The 23,443-nt window shown below is 48.5% G+C and overlaps 5 protein-coding genes across 5 annotated transcripts; 3 read left to right on the forward strand and 2 right to left on the reverse strand.

The window, feature by feature from the left end:
• Positions 1-847: 847 nt before the first annotated feature.
• N7481_008583 (uncharacterized protein) lies at positions 848-1,479 on the forward strand (the record flags this gene model as incomplete). Its single annotated transcript, XM_057267802.1, has 2 exons — positions 848-1,149; positions 1,437-1,479. 2 exons carry the CDS (start codon positions 848-850, stop codon positions 1,477-1,479), a joined length of 345 nt encoding a protein of 114 aa, XP_057118479.1.
• Positions 1,480-5,050: 3,571 nt separating this feature from the next.
• N7481_008584 (GAG-pre-integrase domain-containing protein) lies at positions 5,051-7,979 on the forward strand (the record flags this gene model as incomplete). Its single annotated transcript, XM_057267803.1, has 2 exons — positions 5,051-6,888; positions 7,853-7,979. 2 exons carry the CDS (start codon positions 5,051-5,053, stop codon positions 7,977-7,979), a joined length of 1,965 nt encoding a protein of 654 aa, XP_057118480.1.
• An 8,284-nt stretch (positions 7,980-16,263) lies between these two features.
• On the reverse strand, positions 16,264-19,264 carry N7481_008585 (DUF3723 domain-containing protein; the record flags this gene model as incomplete). Its single annotated transcript, XM_057267804.1, has 4 exons — positions 16,264-17,633; positions 17,684-18,431; positions 18,495-18,774; positions 18,846-19,264. 4 exons carry the CDS (start codon positions 19,262-19,264, stop codon positions 16,264-16,266), a joined length of 2,817 nt encoding a protein of 938 aa, XP_057118481.1.
• Positions 19,265-19,513: 249 nt separating this feature from the next.
• Positions 19,514-20,706, forward strand: N7481_008586 (uncharacterized protein; the record flags this gene model as incomplete). Its single annotated transcript, XM_057267805.1, has 4 exons — positions 19,514-20,095; positions 20,156-20,255; positions 20,312-20,526; positions 20,587-20,706. The coding sequence occupies 4 exons, from the start codon at positions 19,514-19,516 to the stop codon at positions 20,704-20,706; spliced, it is 1,017 nt and encodes a 338-aa protein (XP_057118482.1).
• A 452-nt stretch (positions 20,707-21,158) lies between these two features.
• Positions 21,159-22,955, reverse strand: N7481_008587 (ferric reductase family protein; the record flags this gene model as incomplete). Its single annotated transcript, XM_057267806.1, has 5 exons — positions 21,159-21,259; positions 21,316-21,505; positions 21,565-21,632; positions 21,685-22,420; positions 22,467-22,955. 5 exons carry the CDS (start codon positions 22,953-22,955, stop codon positions 21,159-21,161), a joined length of 1,584 nt encoding a protein of 527 aa, XP_057118483.1.
• Positions 22,956-23,443: the final 488 nt, after the last annotated feature.

Here is a 23,443-nt window from a genome sequence, read left to right on the forward strand (position 1 = left end):
TTTTGCAGAATCTACTTGGTATGCGATTTTATGAAACCTCTGCATAGTTTCCTCATAGATATTGTTGTTCAAATACACATTAAAGTACTATATGAGCTCATTGTTTCTCTTCCACGTCTATCGTAGAATTTTAATCCCGAGCAGGTGATCTAGTACTTCAATAGTCATATGAGGCCTTTTAAGAAGCTAATAATAGTCCCTCGAAAGCGTGTCACTACCGAGTGAGATTTTTGCGAAGAGAGACGTGATTCCTCGAACATTTTTCATTCATTCAAGCCAGAGGAAGCATAAGGTAGGGGTTGAAAAGAGTTAACTTCGCCAGAGTTCAAAGAGGGATTACCATTCGAAGACTGAAGAATCTCCCCAGGTCCATTTATCAGAATGCCATTTCGACCCAGAATTGCAACCGTGTTGAATCTCCAGTCCTGATTAAGTTCCTTATAGAGGCAGATGTTTTGAAACAAGCATAAAAAAAACCTTTGGCCTTGTGTTTGAGTCTCTGAGTTAACCTCTGGGCTGGTTTAGAGATAGAGTTCTATTTTTCTGGACATGTTTTGAATTCTTTGAGAGCCTAGACTTTTCCCAGAGTTGTTAAGTTACATGTACCTTAGAATGAAAACGGAATTCCTTCCCTAACCACTGTCCATTGGGTTTTGTTCCATGGATCCTGAGGCCAAGAAACACACACGGTAGATAATGCTGACACATAAAGTCTGAAGCTCCCTTTAAATGGCATGCTCTTAGATATATTCAATGTTTCCTATTTCTAAATCTCTGACAATCCTCTGCTGTTGCTTCCCAATATCGTTCTTTTGCTTCCTGGAGTGTCTTCCACTGCTATACTATTATGAGCGACCAAGCCAATCACGTATCCAGTCACTGGGTGAAAAAATTGCACGCACATGTCGCTCGTGTTAACACGAATCACAACGAGGGCCGAGCAGAGAAGGCAAGAAATGGAGAGATTCTCTCTGGACAAAAGCCACAAAGCACCTTTCGCGTTCGAGACAACGACATGGAGAGAATTAAGAAGCGTCGTCATGACGCAAAGCGCGACCGCAAGGTCCGATTCGAAGGGGTTCCGGAAAAGGGATCTGTCGACGGCTCTTTACCCTGTCAGTCTGATGATTTTCATTCTTCGGCTAATCGGTAAGTCACTACGTCTCAGAATATTGTGGTGCTCTGTCTTTAGTGTCCCATATGATATCTAACCAGTGTCTCTACAGTAGCGTGAGCAAAGCAACAAATTAAGTACTCGTAGCCAGCCTCAGCTCATATTCCGTGAAATTTCTTGGATTCCACAGTCAAGAGACTTGAAGGTAGAAAGACGCTAATGGTTGACTCGAAAGTTTGGATAGCAAATCCAACATGGGTTATCCGGAAACCCTTGCTGGTGATGTGAGAATTCTAGCTCGACAGATTGGAACTCTAAAAAGGGAGATGGAGAAGATGAAGCAAATGCTGGAGAATATGCAGTGAACTCTACGCGGGAAGTCAAAAGGTCATACTTTTTTTCAAGTAATCTTAGTCGATGCATAGAAATTTTGATCGTTGACCAAAGTTTCCGAAACGTATACAACGCTTTTTGAACAAGTATTTTGATGGCGTTGCTGGGCTCCCTCGCCGTCAGGACTACCAGCCTCTGAGAGATGCAACAGCCTGGCAGATATCGATGCACACGCGATTTCAATAGCAGTGGAAGACTGAATACGTATACATACTGTAGATTCCAGTACGCCAGCTATTGAGGAAAGAACAGATCAGCTTAGTACATATGTAGCGAAGGCGCTCTAGTCTCTTACTTTAGCTTACCCTGGCTTTTAGTCCCTGGGTGCAGTCCCTGGTTTTGTTTTAAAAAGCGTTTCAGGGCCTTCGATAATCACTAATTATTCAATTTCGAGAGGATTGCGAGGTGATTTACCGGCTGCTGATTGACCATGGAGACCTTGAATGCTGGGCGCGACAATATCATGTTCCGACGACGGACTCGGCGTCGACATCTCTTCATCAATGGTACGTCGGCCGGCTTGTAGGCGTGGGCACACGAAGTACCCTTGTCGTCCTGTACTGGCAAGTGGAATTATAATTTGGGCGGCATGAGGCGTTGCAGTGACTGCGACTTGCAGCGGAAAATGTGTCGGCTAGGCTGAGGGAAAGCATTTTTCTCTCACGGAGGCGAGAGCAAAATTTTTGCTGGCGAAAATTTCCGCGGGCGGGCAATCGATATGCCAAGGCGAGTCTTCCATGGAACGACTCTACATATTAGCTGCGTGAAACCCGTTTCACATCGTTGAGCAATGTTGAGACCAATGATTTGCGAATTGATTGGCTACGGTGCGACCGAATATTGGCAGACTTCTGGAGCCTCAAGAAATTAAGCTGCCACGCCGAGTAGCCCATGGCATGCCACTTCGGTCTTTACCTCATACCAACTGCGTTGCAGGCCGTTTGACCCAGGTGAATCAACGTTGATGAGGCAAAAGATTTGTCACGCATCGCATCATGCCGACCACGGCTCCAGGTGGATCCAGCCACTCCACCCGCTCTCTCCGCCCCGAACTCTTGAAATTTCTTATTTCAACGTTGATAAACCGCCTCAACGCCCAGCGAAATTAGGGTCGCCCGCTGCGGATTTCGAGTCAAATCTCTGGGTCCGGCAAAATGTACGCAAGTGGTCGCTGCCGAAACCCATACTCAGAATAGCATAAAAGACGCTCTTATCCCGTCGAAAAGAAAAGCAGGACTTTCCTCCTCACACTCCGGGCCTCGCAGCCTTGGGGTGTCTTTTGCAGGTAAGATCTGCGTTACCAAGTACTCTTCGCAGGACGGGCTCCGCGTCAACAAGTGTGCCTCGCAGGAGAGTGCTGCGTCAACAAGTTCTCCCTCGCAGCAATGAGCCCTGCGATTGTAAGAGTGTGCTTCCTCACAGACGATGAGCCCTGTGCTGTAGAAACGTGCTCCCTCGCAGCAATGAGCCCTGCGTTGTAAACATGTGCTCCGCAGGGACGCCTTCGTTACCAAGAACCTCCGCAGGAGACCGCTGCGACACCAAGTTCTCCCTCACAGCCTTGAGCCCTGTGATTGTATAATCTTGAGCTTCCATGCAGCCTTGAGCCCTGCGTTATCAGATTTGTGCTTGTTAAGCGACCCGTGGCGCCGCGGTCCTCGTCCTGATCCTCTGGCGACATGCAGTCACCTCTTCGCGGTGTCAGATACTAGTATTCGGGTCCGTCTGGGACCTCGAAGAAGCCAAGACCTGCTCCAAAGAATCGATAGAAGTAAAGAATCCAACAATGCTTGTTGTAAAATGACTTCAGTATTGCATGTAGATGCCACCGTACATGGCCCTGCTTCGAGCAATGCACTTTGTAGCGCTCAACCGCGTCCTGAGCTTTGAGAATGGACATTCCCTTCCACGTAGTCACGTAGTGTGAATTAGAGCATCGAGTCAATCACCGATATGAGGATAGCCAATCTGGGTGCCAGGTGATATCCAAAGTAATCCATTGGTAGGAATGCTTGTTTCTTCTGGCTGGTAGTGGCAGCAGAATTTGTTCGGATGTAGGGAGATGCGGAGTTTCGACGGTGAGTGGGTGGTGGGTCGGTGTGTTAATGGTGTTTGGTTGTTGACAGTGTTGACGTGTTGATGTGTTGATGGTGAGGGCTGGAGGTGAGTGACGGTTGAGAGGTGGTGATGATGGTTGTTGAATATCACGGTGGTCAAAGCTTGTGTGGCGAGACTAGCGATGTACATTTAAATAGATGGGTCTCCCACTTTTGATAGTAACCTTAACAAGAATATTACAACTACCTATCTCAACAGGTTATGAGCCCGGATGGCTTTATCTTTGGGCACTCAAGGATCTAAAGAGAAAAATGGAGACATTTTTATGTCTGCCATTACAGCTAAGCTTCTCTATCAAAAACCGAGTCCATGAAGTTCTGAAACTGATCATATATTTTCAGTAACTTGATGGAAACTACGAAGTCCTATGACTCGAATTCTCTTGGAGCATTAACACAGTTGGACTATCTCCGCCAAAGAATCACAGAAAATATCTCATCATTGCTACTGTTACAGTCTCGCCGACATGGGGTACTGCAGGGTTACCCTCGTAGCGGAGACATGTCACCGTTTGCAGCGAAGTTTCAATTGTGTCTCTGCTAGAAGGATCATATACATTACGCCATTATTGCTACGGTTACTCTATCGCACTGGCATGGGGTACTGTGGAGTCGTATCTACAGCTAGGATGTGTCACAATTTGAATCAAGCCCAAGAATCATCTTCTCGGGTTTACCAGCCCGAGGGATATCTCGATTCTGCGACAAAATGCGGGGGAAAGTACAAAAGAGACATTCTTGGACGGACGAGGAGCTCAACATCCTCTCGTACCTTCGATACACTCACCACTTGGGTTTCAAACAAATCCAAACGTCATACTTCCCAACACTTTCTTCCAGCGCACTCCGAGGAGCCTACTGGAACCTGTCCATTGAGGACCGCAATCACCGAGCGTCGAGAACCATTATCCCAGCTGCACCTTGCAGCTCTGTGGAAGGCTTCCCAACGGCCGTCGAAACGCAACCCGCGTCATCCAGTATTGAGCAGGGGACAAGTCGCTTTAGTTGCCCCGCCTCTGGCACTATCACTCTCACTCGGTCAGAAAACAGAATTGAGGCTTTGGCATCGACCCATCAAAGCCCCGAGGATAGAAACACGCCATTCATTTCCAACGAGTCCAACTCGAGTCGCTACGAACTTCGGCCACACAGACCCTCAACTTTCCCTCCAAGGGAGCCGCAGTATCTAGTTGACCGACACCATTTCCCACACTTCTTTAGATCGTATAAGCACTCTATCGATCTACAAGGGCTCTCAGACAGCGACTATATTCCTCCATCTCGGATGTCTACGCCAAGCTCATCAGATCGAAGCGTCTCCATTGTCTCAAGCCTTCCCAGTGCGGCGTCAAGCCTTGAACTTTTCGGCTTAAAGCGACATATCTACCTCTGAATTCTTCAGTTCCGAGGAGCATCCTATGCCGACATGACTGAAATCGCAAAGTTCGAACAATTCGGAATCATTGCCGACGATGGAGAGACTCCACCGATAGATGAAGAAGAAGCACGGAAATGGATTCACCGCCAAAAGTTCTATTCTGCGATGATTACGGCAAAGTTGACACACAACGCGGCGCAAAGAACCAATGCTTTTGAGATCCGGCGAGTTCAACTACTGCTTAAGGCAGTCCAGGACAACTTCAAACCCGAAGGCTCTGGCACATATGTTTGTCTCCAGCGACGATACATGACCCTCACAAGAGACAAGTGTGGGAGCACCCAAGCGCTAGGGGCAGAGATCAGGAAAATCCACGCTGAAAAGCTCCTTCTTGACCCTGACTGCGTGACCTCCGAAATTGAGCGAACATTTTTCTTTGTTCATGCACTCGGCCCCGAGTACGAGAGCTTCCGCGATCATATCTTCCGACAAATGAATCTTGTCAACGAAAGAGATGCAAATGGGAGTATCATCAAAGCAGCACCTACATTTGACTATATCGAGAATAAGGCAATTGAGGAAGAGCATAGAAAAGGGCAATTGGGCAAACAAGCAATGGAGACGCAAGCACTTCCTGCTCTCGCCCTAGTCCGTGGGCCAGGTGATAAGAAGCTCATACCGTCGTCGGACGGAAGTACTTGCCGAATAGAGATTGATAACGTCCCGTATTGCTCCTTCTGCCGAAAACCTTATCACATCGACGCCGAATGTTTCACCAAGAACCCGAGACTGAAGGTCCAAAACAAAAACGGAGACGGACCGAAGCCAAGACCAGGCAGAATGCCCATAGGCGCACGCAGACAGTCAAAGAGGCGGACCTTGACGGACGACGAGGACGACGATGCGAGTGGCTCAAAGGACCCGAAGAAACCAACCTTCATGGCGACAAAAGTCTCCGGGAAAGATGTCAACGAAGCATTTAGAAACGATATCGAGGGCAATCTCGCCCTATGTGACCATGTTCCCATATTGATGGCGATCAAGACCCCCTCTATCCGGGACGCATGGATCGTGGATAGTGGATGCGCTCAACACGTTTGCAATAGCGCCTCCGGGTTTGTCCAAATGGCTAAATATCACGGGCCTTCACTGAGAGTCATTGATACCTCAACAACTCCCTCGGGAGTGGGAATAGTAAATATCCTGTGCAATTTACGCGGCAGAAAGAAATGGCTAGTGCTTTATGACGTCTTGTATCTCCCATCTGCACATGCCAATCTCATATCGGTGCTCCAGCTTCTCCAACGAGGGGCAAAGGTCGAATTCTCAAGCCGGGATGCTATTCTTCGCAACAAGTCAAACGGAAAGAATCTGTTTACTGCCAGCGAATATCACGGAGTCTACGCACTCGATCTATGGGCAAGTCTAGCTTTCCCCTCTTACCATGTTAGCCCACAAATGTCTCTGTGGCACAGCCGGCTTGCTCACATGAGTGATGCAAACCTTCAGCGACTCAAGCAGCAGGCTCATGGCGTGCGGGATATGGAGGCACGCCATCCATGCAATCCCTGTCTGCAGGGGCGAATGATCGAAAGGTCTCACAGAAGATCAAGAGCCAGCAGGAGAGGAGAACACGCAATGGACTTCCTCCATATTGACGTCGCAGGGCCATTTGATGAGGGCCTTGATGGCAGCCGGTATTGGCTGACCATCGTTGACGACTTCACGGGTTGGATCGAGATTTTCCCTATACCGCAAAGACAACACTTCGTCATAGAATCACTACGGTTCTTCCTCGACCACAACGAGCGCCCCGAGCAAAAATGCAAACGAATACGTCTGGACTGGATATCTGAACAAATAGGAGACGAGATGAAGTTCATGTTGTTCTCGCGCGCAATCCAAGCGGAGGTGACAGGAGTGAATCAACATCAGCAAAATGGGGTTGCCGAAAGAGCTCATAAGACAATCTATGACCGCCTTGGGCCTACACTAGCACATGCAAGGCTGCCGTCTAAGTTCTGGCCGGAAATTTCTCGAACTGCAGCTTTCCTCTCAAATCGGTCCCCGTCTTCGAAGCTCCACATGACTCCGTACCAAGCGTGGTACGGCGACAGACCTGACCTCTCCAGACTAAGAGTCATCGGATCCAAAGGAGAATACTTAATTCCGCCAAAGCAAAGAAAGAAGCTCACGGATCCACGAACAAGGCCATGTATTTTGCTAGGCTACGAAGGAAATACCAACTACCGTATCCTCTTGGGAGACGGGAGAATCATTGGAACACCAAATGCTGAATTTCGAGAAATCCTTACAGCTCCCTCCACACGGACCATGGAAGATGTGGGAGCCAGACAAGACGGCTCACCTGAGGCAACGGCTGCTGCCGCAGGGGGAGTGGAACGGTGGGACTAATAAACCAACCGTCGGTAGGAATGCGGCAAGCATCCGTGCCTGCCTCGGGGCACCGATTGTCGATGGATCCCCCCCGAGCGGGCCCTACCTAAGCCGAGAGACGATATCTCGCACACACTGCCTCGGAGTGATGATAACTCGCGAGTGCTTACCCAGCCGAGTGACGATATCTCGCAAACTCAAGCGTCGTCCCAAACGAGTGACGATGACACGCAGCCGGCTGTTGCTGTACAGGGAGACAGGACCTTGTCGCGCACACGGAGTGAAAACACCTTCGGACCTCTATCACCTGCTTTTCAGGATTCTGTCCCTGGGATTGAATCGCCACCCGGTGGCGACCAGCAACAGGGCGACGCAGTTGCTGCACAGGGAGACATAACCTTATCGACCACACGGAGAGGGAACACCCTCGGGCCATTATCACCTGATTATCAGGATTCTGTCCTTGGGATTGATTCACCATCCGGTGGCGATCAGCAACACCAACGTGGGCCAATTTCAGAATGCCAACGATATTCCGAGCTCCATCGGCCAATCCATGAAGTTCAACAAGGAACATTAGATCACCACCCTGAACTCAAACTTTGGGCTTCGGAAGCTACATTGAATAATCCTGATGGGGACGAAGAGCTTGCGCTCATGAACGTACCTGAAGGGAACGTCATTCCAACCCTCTTGGCCATGGCTGCAAAGGAGACGGAGCCATTCGAACCCAAAAGTCTGAGCCAAGCAAAAAACGACCCAAGCTGGATGGATTGGGAAAGAGCCATGCTTGAGGAAGTGAATTCGCTCCACCAAAATCACACGTGGGAACTTGTGGATACTCCCAAAGATCGGCGGGTGCTCAGCGGTAAATGGGTCTTCAAACTCAAGCGCGGGCCGCATGGCGAAATCATCCGCCACAAAAGCCGATGGGTAGTGAGAGGATTCACACAAGAAGAAGGGATGGACTATGATGAAACTTTCGCATCGAAGCCAATGAGCTACAAGGCTCTCTTCGCCATCGGAGCGGCCCTGGACTTGGAGATTGAACAAATGGATGTCAAAACCGCATTCCTGTACGGAGATATCGACCACGAGATCTACGTCGAACAGCCCCATCACATGGCGGACGGCACGCCACGGGTCTGCAAGCTTCGAAAGGCCCTCTATGGCCTGAAGCAGGCCCCTCGGATCTGGTACCAGACCCTGACAAACTTCCTTCGCAGCCTTGGTTTCGAGCCAATCACCGCCGATCTCGGTATCTTCGTCCGGAGCAGTGTATACATCGCAGTATACGTTGATGATCTCCTGATCGTGGGTCCGAGCATCGCTGAGATCAAGAGGATCAAGCGAAGCCTGAGAAACCGGTTTCAGATGACGGACCTGGGGCCATGCAGTTACTATCTCGGGGTGTCCATCCAGCGAGACCGTCAAAACAGGAGACTGCTCCTAAGCCAAGAGGCATATATTGACAATATCGCTTATCAATTTGGAATCGACAACTGCGCTCCCGTCAGTACGCCGATCGAAACCTCACCACTTCCGGAAAATAGACCAGACTACACCTGCTCTCCAGATCAAAGGACCTCTTACCAACGCATTATCGGATCACTGATGTATATCATGCTTGGAACCAGGGGGGGACATCGCGTATGCGGTCTCTGTCGCTAGCAGATCTCTCTCGAACCCCGGGCCCCAGCACATGAAACTGGCCCGTCGCATCCTGCGGTACCTCAACGGAACAAAGAACCTCAGACTCACCTACCAAGGTCAGCTTCAGACACTGAGAGGCTTCACAGATGCAGATTGTGGAGGATGTCACGCCACGAAACGATCCACAGCTGGCTATCTCTTCAACATTGGAAGCGGAGCAATCAGTTGGCAATCGAAACGCCAGGGCGTTGTTGCCCTTTCAACCTGCGAGGCCGAGTTTCTAGGGCAAACGCAAGCCACCAAAGAAGCCGTCTGGCTGAGAAGACTTCTCAATGAATTGAATATGGATCAAGGAACAACCGCCACAATCATCTGCGGTGATAACCAAGGTGCCATCGCTCTTGCTTCAAATCCACGATACCACTCCCGCACAAAACATATGGAAATCCAACGCAAATGGCAGGGGGAGGTCCAAGATAGCGGAAGTGTACAGCTTGGTTATGTCCCAACCACAGAGCAGATTGCCGATGGTTTTACCAAACCTTTGCCTCGGCAAAGATTTGAGTGGTTTCGAAAAGAACTTGGCATCGAGTGATCACGACTCCATTTCACTTGAACCAGTTCAAGGTACAGGATACCCTTTCCTTCTTTTCTTCTCAAATGAAGTTTTTTGGAAGGTTTTAATGGGACCTGCTAACCCCGATTGAAGTGTCACTGGCACCATCGGAGATGGTTGCCATCGAGTGGGAGTGTTGAATATCACGGTGGTCAAAGCTTGTGTGGCGAGACTAGCGATGTACATTTAAATAGATGGGTCTCCCACTTTTGATAGTAACCTTAACAAGAATATTACAACTACCTATCTCAACAATGGTGATGGCGATCGGACCAGTGAATCGTGAATCAATATGTTGATGGGCAGTGCGGGTGACTCCTGGGCGGTGAAGTGGCGGCCAACGGTAAACACCCATCCCGTCATAGTGAGAGTCTTTGTTCCCTCACGAATGCAAAAGTTGATAAACAGTGCGAAATGATGATTTCTACATATAAGATTCAATATGGTAGTACATACTCCGGTCGCTCTTCAGTATGACATTCTCTCGGCTCGAGCATCGTCGTGTGCTCTTTGACGATATTCTGTATCTGAGGTAGTGTCGCTGCATGTTAGCTTGATATCTGATATATATATCCGTAGACCGGTGCTACTATGTATATTATCGGCGGTAAAGTCGGGAACGAACCACCAGAATACACTAGGATTCGAAAACAGTTTCCCCTGCGGAGACTCAGACTTTCTCTCACAGAGTGTAATTAAAGCGAATTTTACAATGGAATGATCTAGCCAAAAGCTGTTCCGGAAATTATTGGCCATTATCTTACAGCTATATCCTATTTCAGTTCAGCTTCATTGCGGGTACAACCCGAGATACAACACGTGTGTGTCAAGAGGGGAAACTGTTTTCGAATTTCTCTGTAACAGCGATAGAAAACTTGATTCTTCCGAACATAATTCATTTATCATTTTGTGTCGGCCTGATCAAATGAAAGACACTTGTGGAGCTCAAAACGCTGATCTGGCTGGGTGCGTGCCCGGAAGAACGGCGGGTATGATTATTTAGAAAATGGTGGTTATGATTAAGCAAAATTCGCGCTGCCAGCACCTCTCCCAATCTGGTCTAATGGAACTTGCTGCATTTACTTTCTAATCACGGCTCCGGTTCGATTCCTGCAGGATACATTCAGATGACCTTTCATCAGAAAGACGGATCAAAACCCGCTGGATTTTCGGGTGATTTCGTGTTTTCTACGGTTGATTTTTACCTCTTGGCCACCTCATGATTAAAATGAAACCAATTTTCCGTAGTCACTTGAGCATGCCGACCCATGGCAGCATCCGGCGGTATTCGGACGTGTGCCACAGGCGACGAGGCCGTGCACTTACGCGTCGCAGCGTCTCGCGCCGGGAACACGTGACATTCCCACTGACAGAAACATGACTGCTAATTTCGAAGTCAACAATTACGTCTTATCCACGAGTTATTACAAACTGACCTGGCATCTTTCGAGTCATAATTGAGCAATTGTAACCGTTGCGGCAATCAACTGGCCCTACTTCACGAGGCTGCTTCTGCTGATGAGTTCATGGCGTTCGGTGATGACATCGAGGAGGAGCATTCGATCTAGCACAGATTATCAGCAGCTGGCGTAAGGTGGTCGTTCGCCACTCACCGTGCTCATGCCCCAGATGAGATCCCCTGTTACCAGCCGCGAACAGCACCCCGGCCGGACTCGTGGGAAAGGCCGAACCAGGGTTGTGTTTCACTGCCATCGGAGGTCAGCATGGTGTCTGGTGGCTGAGGAGTGGTAGAGCCTTGCTGTCAGTGTAGTCTGGCATTGGAATAGGCAAATCAGAGACGAGGCAGCGGGCTCGGCCGGATCACAGGTGCACGAGGGCCCGGGATCACTCCAGATCGCGGGGAATGGATGTTGGCTGAATCTGCCAATGCATAGCTGTCTCGCCTTTGCTGTTCGTGCGCCAGGCAGATCTTCAACCATGTCGGGAGAAATTTTCACTGGAGAAGGGATCCATGGTCTTTGGTCCAGGGAAAACCATGAACTGACCTGAAAACGACTGCTGTCGCGGCTAGAGATCTGGGATACATCCAGTGCTGCGGCCTGGCTTTTCGCTTTCTGTTCTGCAAACCGGGGCCTGACAAAGTTGGCTTCAGCCTGTGACCAGAAACTCGATTCTTCCTGATTGCTACTATTATCGGAGAAACCGGGCTCTATCTCGAGGGCCGTCGATGCTAGGTTTCTTTTCAGTGCCGTCGAACGCTGCGATAGCTCACTCGATTTAGCATGGAGCCCGACCATGCCGTCGCCGGAACTTTAAATCGGCAATGGGAAAAGACGTGCAGAGCCGTCTGAATACGGATGACTTCTAGAGCAGCGACAGTTGACATGTGGTCGGACAGGAAGGGCTGGGAGAGGTGCGGCTCGGTCGATGCGAGTGATCTCTTGGCATTTTTGCTGTGACGAGAAAGAGGCCTCAGAAATGTTTTTGATGGACAAAGAGCAGGACAAGATAAAACCTCAACTACACAACACCTGCAGTGAGATCCAAAATGCAGCCCCGGCCATGGGAATCGGCAGAGGCAACACACCACGCCGACTTACAAGTCATGGAACGGCTTGTCATCGGAAGTCTGCTATCTTATACAGGGAGTCGTCAGCGCATGGTAACTACTCTCATAATTACCACAATGACAAAACTCACGTTATCAGCTATTGCTGCCCGCTGCATTCTGGCAAGGTCGAAGCGACTGCATAAGGGATGACTTCGACCTATCATTAATCATCAGTAAGTAGCTTGAGAAAGCATTCTATCACTCACTATACTCGCAGCTGCGATAATTTGAGATCGTCCAAGGTTCGTTCGGTGGTTTCCTAGGGCGTGGTGGAGGTGGGACTGATATGAAGCATCTTCCATGTCAGCAAGATTCCAGATGACGGGGGGGGGGGGGAACAACCACACTCACTTTTCTCTTCAAAAAATTCAGTACCGAGGAAAACAGGCTAGTGCGATAATGTGAAAGGTTAGCTTATCACAATTGCATATCAATTTGGGGTCATTCTATCCAAATGAGTAGCCGGCAGAGACGAGAAGCGCTTCGAATGCTCTGGCCCAGAGTGACAAAGGAATGCTTGAGAACGAATGTTCTGATCTTGAGGGACCAGGTATTTATAGCATTGCAGCCAGTCATTCTGCTTGAGCCGATGCATTGATAATTCTGAATTATGAGGGCACAAACACAGATGACCCTCCAATTATGGCTGGTTTAGCGTCTCATCATTGATTCAACGCGTACTCGAAGCCCTTCTGATTTTCTTGACAATAAAGTGCATCAAGGATTCCCACTCTCTGTTGGGATCATTTCAACACCCGGGCTGAAGGCCCATCTCAACGTTCCCCAACGTAGGTCTGTCCGCTGTTGCTACATGAGGTACAGAAAGGTGACTTGTTGGTACATTCCGTATTACTTATTTAGATCCCACGAAAGATTTTTGACCTGCCTGATATCCCTGAACCTCACCAACTCATTTCTCTTTTAAACACCAGACTCTGATTCTGCAAAACGACTCTTCTCGCAGATCTGACATGTTCTCCAATAATTCAAACGCCGTACAAATAAAACCGCGACTTATTACATTCTTCCTTGCTACCGCTTGGCTAGCTGTTGCTAGCCTCAGCTCCATAATTGCGCATTGTGCAACTCTTCTGCTTGACCGCGCAACGCATGATATAGCTAGTGGCAGCGGCTGGATTCTGGACATAGAATTCAAACGCCTCATGAACAAAGTCTTCGGTGGAGCACTCGCTGTGGCAATTATTTCAGCTCTGCTTTCAACTTTTGGAACCGCTCTTCTTTTCCAGCCGAGATTGCTGAGCAAGAACAGTCAGGCTCGAGCTTTTTACGGCTGCATCCAACTTTTGCTGAGTTTTCCTCTCGTATGCATCGAAGTTTACCTTGCCGGTCAAGTCCGCGGCTTTCAGCCCTCTTTCAAATTCTTTACAAGCCAGGACTATACTCCGTACTACGAGATCATGTATTATGGCGCTACGAGCAAAGCTATCTTCGGCACTATAGTGGCCATTTCTTATCTAGTTTATGTTTTCGCATGTCATTGATAAAGCCCCTGGTATCCAAAGCAAATGGAAGTGTTGATACAATTCTATTCTATAGTCATGAAGCACTGGCGACAAGAATCAAGAATCTTATTTCACACTAAACGTTCCCCAGTAATTGATTAAGCATATCGAATTTCTGCGACCACTGGCTCTAGCAGCCTGGGGCTTCGAGAAAGAGTTTGGCTGGCTCCTTGTACTGCATTGATGAAACCCTTGAGTTTAATAGTTTTAACTGCACATTCAAGACGGACCATGGCCACATTAGGCACGAAGACGCATTCAGTAGGTTTGTTTCTATCTTCAGGGTGTTCTTAATTTTTCAAGTATATGAAATAAAATACTATTAGGTATAAACCCCCACAGCTGTAAGGTGTCGTTAAAATCGCCTATACTTGATTTGGCATGTTGAAATTACCTCTGGGGGCACAGAATAGTGGTCAGTGGTCAATAGATAGAAGACTGGGCTCTACGAAAAGATAATAACAGTTTTCAGCTCCAAATATATCATTTTAAATGATGAAAGTTACTTCCACATGCCGATACGCTTGGTTTCCATCCACATAGATATAATTAGTATACTGCTTTCTCACTGGAAAGAGGTGAACTCGGCTAAAGCAGCATCTGGATTTTGAACATAGTACAGTACCTCTGACTTCCAGTGAGAGAACATTGCGTGCGATATAAAGAGGCGCCAATCTATCACTGAAAGAAACAATCCTTCGTTTTTGTTGAGCTCCTTTTCTCTTAGACCAGAGAAGGATGCCCAGCGTCGCGTCGAGTGCCCATAATCCTGAGTGAACTTCCAACCCAGCATGAGAGCTGCAAGGAACATCCGCCGCTGACACTGTAGAGGCTGAAGCTCCTTGGGCACTTCAAACGGCTCAATGGGAAACTTTTGCTTAATCGTGAACCGTAAGATAGCTAGATAGTAGAACGCCGCGATGAGTGTATGATATGTCGTATGAGATCTTCGAAGGATATTTTTCAGATAAACCCGAAACCCCGTCGAATTTTTGGGACTGTTCTTCGCTAGAGGAGACCAGAGGATAATAAGAAATCTTTCCGAGAAATCTAACGACGCAAGTATGAGCATCACGAGTATTCTTGTCATTAGATGACTTACCAATGAGATCTTCGATAGAGACAAGCCGTCTGATTCCTTTATTCTCGCTCAAAAGTTGTGCCATGAGAATCAGATCAAGAAATAGCGAGAAAGAGAGATGAGCTTTTTGCCTGAATCTCGGGGGACAGTAAATGCAAAATTTCTATTCAAGGCGTTTGTTAGCATAGATTGAAGTAGCTGGGCACTAAGAAAAGAAAATTAATATACTGACCTATCAGTAGCACTCTTCGCAGCCAAGCCAAAGTGAGCTGGTGCGTCTTTTTCCTTCGATCCAAGACGAGTCCAGCTTCATTCCATATCGGAAACAAAGTATGTTTTCAGAGAATTGTAGGTAAACTGACGTATTGATATAGAGACTTCGTCGTCTCTAGGAGAAATCAGTAGCTGGCATCGATATTGTGTTCTCAATGGTGTTCGCAGAAGGAGTCGGTAAGGATGACAAGGGCCGGGTCTTTTTCCAGTCCAGGTCAGATGATAGGATGTCACGATAGCAGCTCTCTTAGTGACGGGAGTTTTGGTTTATCTGAAAAGCCGTGACTTGCTTCATAACCTGCACAGTTGCCGCAATTATCGGTGACTGAGGGAAAATAGAAGGAAATTAACTCCCCAATTTGGCTTGTTGCATACTGCACAGTCAAATTCGTGCTCCTGCTCATGGCTACACTAGTCTTTCCTCGGTGATGAACCATATCGAGTGTTTTTCCAACGTGACTGCATCATTTTCATGTTGATCAACAGCTCTGTCCCAACATTCAAAGATCAACTGCTACCTATGCAAGATTTGGCCAGATTTTCTCACAGGGGAATGTTAACTAGCTCAAGGTTGGTGATCAACGTTGAGACGCGTGATCGAAGCTTTTCTGCGGCATTCAAACGACTACTCATATGGTGCCAACAGTGGCAAACATATTATCATATACTGTGTCACCAGAAAAATCTGTGATCAACGCTGATAATTGATCAATTCGGTGATGAATATCTGACAATCAACATCGTATAGATAAATCGATATGTGCACTTGTCCACCAATATGCTTTCATATCATGTTGTTGAGATGTGTTCTTTTTCTGCTTCAACTAGCATTACTTCCTGTCTGGCATTGTGAAGGTTGCTATTGTGAAGGTGTTGGTCTGCATAAAAATTATATTCCAGAGGCAGTCTTCTCTACAAACTTGTCCGCACTGCGAAGATACATCTAGATTTGAATGCTTCTTCAAGGCACTCTTAGTTGGCAGCACTTCACAAGAACAAGGGCCTTCCGGGATTGTCGTCCTAGAAACATGGCCCTCTCAGAAGAAAATCCTTGTACTCATCTGCTCCTCAAGAAGAAGGTTTTAGGAACCAAAGATTCACATGAAGATCCTGGCTGTACCGCGCACCGCCGGGCAAATTGGTTCATCAATATCGTGCACGTCCCACAACGCGAGCAGCCATTGAAATCAGCTTTTCCTCCTTCCCTAATCCTTCTGTAGCCGCAATGGCTTTCTCCTCATGTGCGGAAATCAAGAATATCGCATTGGTATCATCCGCTGTTGCTGCGCGGTAACAATGGGCTGGACGAAGGCTCTTGAGGCTCACATCGTAGAGTGTAAATCCTTTGCAGGAGTATTTTCGTGCGAGCCGCTCCATGGATGAGGGGTCGGATGGGTCTACGAGGAGACAGTCTGATTGATTCCACTGACCTCGTTCGAGTGACCAGAACTTGATATCTATAAGCCGTTGTGTAGATGCTTGGCAATTGGGGTCGGCATTTCTTGTTCGGATGTGCTCGGCCTCTCTGTTTGTTGCTTCCGCTTGCTGATCAGCAGAGATTGGCAGTAACAAATTCTGAGTGTGACCTGATTGAAGCAAGTCTCTGGGTGAAGCTTGATTATGATAGAGCATATTGAGCTCTTCATTGAGCCGGTCGCTCTCCATCCTTTTTTCCAACTCCTCTTGCTCCACTTGGGCCCTCCTCAGGCCATCGAGAAAAGTTTCTAATTCTTCAGACCTAGAGGCCCGGATCTCTTCTGACAATATTACCGTTTCTGAGGAACGTCGTCGCTGTGCTGCAGGATCAGCAATTCCGAGCGCAGATCCAGTGTCTGGGCTGGGTTCCTCTCCTGTTGCTCGCTCGCCCTGACTCCATTCGAGTGAGACTGTTTCCAACGAGATCTGGGTGCATTCACTCCTAGAAACTCCAAGCTCTGGATCGGCCCCGGGCGAGTAGCGAGAAGGGACCATTTCCAGCACTGATTCGCTCAGTGACCATCGGGGAGTAGAGTGATCTCCACCCGATGGACTTCTCTGATCAAAGATTTCCTCATCTTGAGCTGGCTCGAGAGGATCTAAGTCCATAGGCTCGGGTCTATTTTCTGAATGGTCGATCTCACTGGAGAGTACCAGACGTGTTGAAGCGTTGCTTCTTCCGGTAACAGATGACCTGCCTGATGCGCCCTTGTGCCGTGCAGACGTATCAAAGCCCGGTGCATGTTCCTTTTCAACAAACAACGGCGATTCCATCCCCTCTTCAAACCCTTGGTCTGTATTCAAATTGCCGCATCTTCTGTTATTGATGGGATCAACCGTTGGCGACTTCCCCCAAAAGGCGAAAAAGAGACAACGCCGGACAAAAAAGCTAGTGATTGTATCGGCGGCATCAACATCAGCATGCAGTCGATCTAAGAATAACAAAGGGGCATCTTGAATATGGGTGCGGGTCTGCGGAACCCCAGAGCGAGCGTGCGCCTTGACGGTGCTGTCTGCCAAAAGATCTTGCGGGGACCGGGCTGATTAGGCACAGCCTCAGTAAAACAATCTACAATTCGTCGCACCAGACTATCAAAGTGTTGGTCATCGTATCTAAACCAGCTTGGCTTTCGGGCCTGGAGAAGGGCCGATCGTGCAATCTGGTGATCCGGAGAACTGTTCAGCAGCCCATCAATTTCTGGGGACCTAAAGCCGAGCCGGTGAGCTAGATGGGCCATGTCGAAGATCGCGCGCGGGTCCGGCTTAGCGCAAGTCGGTTTGGCCAACAGATCATCAGAGTTCTTGGGGTCCGGCGGCATCAGTGGATAATGTCGCATAGCATACAGCCATAGTTGCTGGTATCCTGTCTCGAAGCATTCTGTCTCGGACGCATGAAGGCGTCGGAAGGTAGACTCCGAGGTCTGAATGATACACTTCCCTTTCTCTCGGTGATTTTCCCCAGACTCCGAGTCTGGATCAAAGATCGAACTCATGGCTTCCCTCACAGATCGGGGTGATAGACCCAAGAGCCGCTTCAGACAGTGAGCGCAACTCTCCAGGTACTTGAAATCCTCAAAGAAAGTGTACAAGGACGGAATGAGGCCATCATAACCTTTCATTCTGGCCCATATCGCGCTTCGCTCGGCAGTACTGAATTCGGCAAACACATGGCCACTGAGAACCAGCCCGCACGCCGTCCTTTCATCAGTGCTTGATTTACGTGGTGCCAGTAACTGCAGGGTGTGAACCGTATCCTGATCGATTTTCTCCATCAGACGCCGATCCGATCCGACCAGAGAAGACCAGAAGTCCAAGATGTGGTCAAAATAGGTTGCTATCTCCCGAGAGATGGAGAGTTGTGGTTAGCCAGCGAAAGGCAGCAGCTTGAGCCTGAAACTCACCTCGACGCAGCCAGAGGCGATTAATCGATGAAGCAGGCTGATTCTCATTCCGCCCGGCCAAAGTCCAGGAATCGTCAACAATCGGTCAAATGCATGTCGGAGACGACGGTTCTTCTTGTTGCCGAGTTGATCTAAACGCTCTTGGTTGCTGGGCGATAGTCTCACGAACCATCGCTCTCGGAAAGCTTCGTTACCCTCGCCTTCATACTGTCTGATCTTGCGATAGACTTCCCCGTCGGTCGGCTGCTTTTGATTAGAATATTCTTCCACCAACGCGGCTCTGAGTTCTTCACCAATGTCTTGATTGACGGTCAGTATCGATCTGCTAAAACGCAAGGGTACGCTACGTACCGTCTGTGTAGATATCCACCGTCCACCAGCGATCCCCCGGGGGGGAGTACCTCGACGCCAGCTTGTATGCGATGACGGCCATGAAGACCCCTAAGTTGCCCCGCCATAAATTCCAGCTGAGGAATATGTTGACCTTCAGTTGTCAGCAAGGATTCCTGTGGAACATTCGCCTTCTCCAATGCCTCCGCGAGGTTATGTCGAGACACGGTCGCGGGAACATGGTTTTGGACATCTAGGCGGCGACAGCGATTCTTACGGAAAATGTTTCGTAGCCGGTCCAGATTTTTAGGGTCCAAGTCCCGTGGTAAGGGAGGTTCGAATTGAATCTGGCGGATGCTGACTTTAGCTGCACCAATGTATTTAATTCGTCGTTCTGCTGCCAGCCGCACCTCTTGCTCGGTAAAGACGTGTCGAGTCATGGGGATAAATATGAAGATGTGGTTCAAAATGACTTGGTTGAGCTGATTGTGGATTTCAATATATATATATTCATGGCTTCCATTGTTGAGGTGGATCAACGTTGACACTGCGTTTCTTTGCCGGTGAAGATGTGATCCAACACCCTAGTGTTCCACCCGTACGAAATACCCATTTAAACTGACCAATTCTCTCTTTGCGTTTCACGCTCCTCTTTCTGCTTTCAACTCTTTGGCCAAATTCCTTCCATAATGCGAAAACTCGGCGAAAAAAGAGTGACAAGAATCCAGGCCGCTCAAGTTGCATTGCTCCCCCAGCCGCAAACCCGAGCAGAAGTATCACCGGTGACTGACCTCGAGCCCGGTCCACAACCTCTCCATCTAGGACCCGCACCTGGAAAGAGGTCCATCACTTCCTCAACTTCGGAGCACACCGGCAAGAAAACTCGATTGATGCCACAAAGCTCGCCTCGCCAGGAGACTATGCAGTGGCAGAGCATTATCGGTTCGGGCCTGACAGTCCGAGACGAATCTCCTTGGGGTACTTTCAGAAAATACTACGATTGTGACTTAGCTGGCCCTGTCGCGGTATGTGTTAGATCATCTGGAGACCGCGGCATCTGGGCGGTGCGCCAGTATCCAATCGAGGACGCTGACAAGATTCTGCGGTTCCTCCGCTCCATGCGCCATAGGAACCTGGCCTCCATTCGGGAGTGTTTTCGCACTCCGGAACTTCTGTACACACTGGGGGATTTCGACCCTCTCGTTTTGGATCATATCGTCGCTTGTAAAGCCTTCCCAGACGAGCAGGAGCTGGCAGCCATTATGTCTCAGGTTCGTTCCTCATTTCTTTCCACCTGTCTGCCACATGACCAAATGACTGATCTGGCACAGTTCATCGACGGGCTGTTATACCTCGTGGCAAACAACTTCCATCACACATCTCTGGACTGCTCTAGCGTCCTCGTGAATCTAAATGGGCACGTCAAAATCGGCAAGTTCATTCCATTACTACCTCCCAAGTCAATCCAACCTAACAAGGCACTGTAGCACGGATCGATTGCTGTGTGTTCCGGCAAAGAGGTACAGTCGATGCCAGTAATCTGGCGCCAGTCTCGAGAATTATGATGGAATTGATGCAAAAATATGTCAAAGAAGATGGGGCTGTAGGCATTGATAATCTCGACCGCTGGAGAAATTGCCCGGCTGCGATCGAATTTCTCTGCGCGACGACCTCGGCAAGCACATTTGAGGAGCTGAAAGAGGTTTGTTTCCCTCGGTTTTTTTCCAATACAGTTCTTTCAAACGGTACTAATGATATCTAGCAACGACTGTTGACGGAAATTCCATGCTGCCCAGGGAATCTCATCGGACTTGCGTGGTTCGCGTTGATCTCTGCTCGCACATTCTACTCGTACACTCCAGGACCCATGAAGAACGATTAAAGCAGAAGCCAAATTTCCATACTGTCACCCTCTGCTTTGTCGGCCACCGCAGATTCGACCGATGAAAAAAATTCATGCAGGGTACGGTAACTGACGATCTTCCTGTTCCCATGGTTCAAGCTTTTGTTCTGTCTGCTATTAAATAATACCCATTTTGATGTTGATAGAAAAGTTTTAAATTAATTGCATCATTAATCAAGGTCTAGCCGCTGTTTTTCAGTGCAATGCCTGGCCCTATTCAATTCATGATTGACCAAGTAGCTCATTTAAATTGGCTGACCAGGGAGATTCAGAGATCAAATCGGCAAGTCTGTCCATCGTAGATCGCATTTAAAGTGCCCAAAGATCACATTTTTACTACTTTTTCAAGTGCATAGAAAGAGACTCCAACTAGCATCATATTCTCGGGACTACTCATTGCGTTTGCTCCATGCGAACTCCCTATCATTTCATTACTCCGGCTGGTATTCCAGCTCCGAAAGCCTGACGCCACGATGCAAAAAACCCTTGACGGTCTTTCGGATCTGGTCTCTGAGACTACCTGCTGCTGAAACTAGAAAGAAATTAGTATACGATAAAATAAAGCCAGGCTACAGTATGGTCACTTACCCATCACTAAGGTCCGGCCTTGCTCATCGCGAATGTTCGGTAGCCTCTCGATCTGGTCTCCCGATGCCTCGAGCGAGACTATGTTGTCATAATCAGGTACACCTTGGTAAAAGCAGGCTCTTTCATGTTTTCCTATTGGCGTCTTATCATGAGCAAGCCCTTTTTCGACGTAGATTGAAATGCTGAGAATCTGTATACGTATTTTCGTCAATACTAAACAAAGTTTCCATTTTGAAGCCGGTGACATACATAGCCTTTATCTATAATATCGTCCTCCAGGAGGGGGTTGAGCAGGTCCTCGGCTGCGCTGACCATTTCTAATTTGTTAGTGCTGGTGCTGGCTGACTGGAAACGGAAGGGTCTTCTCACCAATTGATTCTATCTGCCACACTAAATGGAGCCGACGGACATGAAGTGTGCAGGTATTATAGCCATGTATCATCTTCTTCAGATACGGAATTGTTGCGGCGATCCCAAAACCACTCGCAATCAGTAGCACGGTTTCATACCCGTCAACAATCTCACTGGTACCATGTGGTCCTGTGAACATGGCCAGGAATGGTACCGGATAGCCAGGAGCGCCAGCGGCAAGACTCAGTAGGTCTGATGTCATGCCACTGCGTGGCTGCACAAATAACTCAATCGTGTCATGTCTTCCGCGCGACCACGATGTGACTATGAAAGGGTGTGTTTGAAGCCACGACCAAGATCCGGCGGACGGCATCCACAGGTTGATATACTGGCCCGCATCGATCTTGATAGATCGGGGCAGAACCAGACGAATCTGGGCCGCTTTTCTTAGCTTAGGATATGTCAGAGATCTTTCTGGGGTGAAGGATACAAAGGCCCGAGGAGCACCGTGGCCCGAAAATAGCCCGTTCGTGTAACATAAGTTGACAACCTCCAGGAATGTAGTCAGGGCCAGAATTACCAGCGGCACGTAAAGGTACAATCTTGGCAAGCGACTCTGGTCTGGAAGATGTTGCCACGTGCCATATAAAAAGAGAGCAGTCAGGGCTTGGTGGCTTCGGAGGAAGACTTCATAGCACCGTCGACGAAGCCAGGGGAGCGAGGTGAGGGCAAGTGTGGCCAAGGAAATTGACCCCTATCAGCGTTAGTCCTGAATTCATGACAGCGAGAAGGAAACTTACAATTAGGGTAAATATGTTACGTATTGCCCCAAGAGGAAAACTGAATCCCCGGCTCTGGCATTCTGCAACCACGTGAAAAGAAAGCAGAGCAACAGACATCCAACCTGTTGCCTGGTGAATCTTACAGCAAGTGTGCCAGGTGATACCCAGAAGGTCAGCCAAGTACCCAAGGTGAGTGGCCGAGAGGGGGAAAATAAGGTTGATGAGAGCCAGCTCTCCGGCTCTCCGGCCAGCTTGGGCGACGGAGTGTGTATGGAAGAATACCACAATGATATTGACCACAGTGTAGGTAAAGTAGATGAGAACATTCAACCGGGACCAGGGGCCCCAAATACGATGCCTGTGGACAAGAGCAGGAAGTGTGAGGTGCCGAGAGATCAGAACAGAGCAGGACTCGATCCAGCCAATCATAGTGGTTCGGGTCTGGATGAGGAAGAGAGCTAAAAAGCAGCCTCCCGCAGCGATTGCATAAATCGATGACACATTCATCCTTAGTGGGATCTCCATTTACAATGGACCTTGGAGGACGGCATGTGAGGGGAGAACGGACCTCTTTAAATGAAAGCCATTAACCACGACATCGTCATGTCCCTATTAGCGACATCTTGCAGTGGAGGCGGAAGCATCAGGAACAAGAAGCAGAATACTTTAGAGAGCCTCGACTAAGTGTTTTCGGTGTCAAATTTCCCAGCTTCTGCAGACATCAAAATGAATGAGCTGCCGTTGAGTGTACTGGGAAGAGAGTGTGTCAGATAATGAAGGCTTTTCAAGACTCACAAATACATCCCTTCTTGCTCTGAATCAACAAATCAGAATCTTCAAGAGAATAGTGGAGTGGAAAAGCCATAAAAATGAGGTTGTTCCTTCTTTCCGTTCGATCTATTAATGAGCTTTTTGGCTATTATCGGCAATTCTGAGCGCGCAACTTATCTCACATAATGACAGGTCCATTCCTAGCTAGCACCGAAGGTGCTGCA

The sequence above is a fragment of the Penicillium waksmanii genome (genome assembly GCF_028829765.1).
Source record: "Penicillium waksmanii strain IBT 27052 chromosome Unknown utg000008l:1.0-5622682.0:1.0-5626561.0, whole genome shotgun sequence".
Lineage (NCBI taxonomy): Eukaryota > Fungi > Ascomycota > Eurotiomycetes > Eurotiales > Aspergillaceae > Penicillium > Penicillium waksmanii.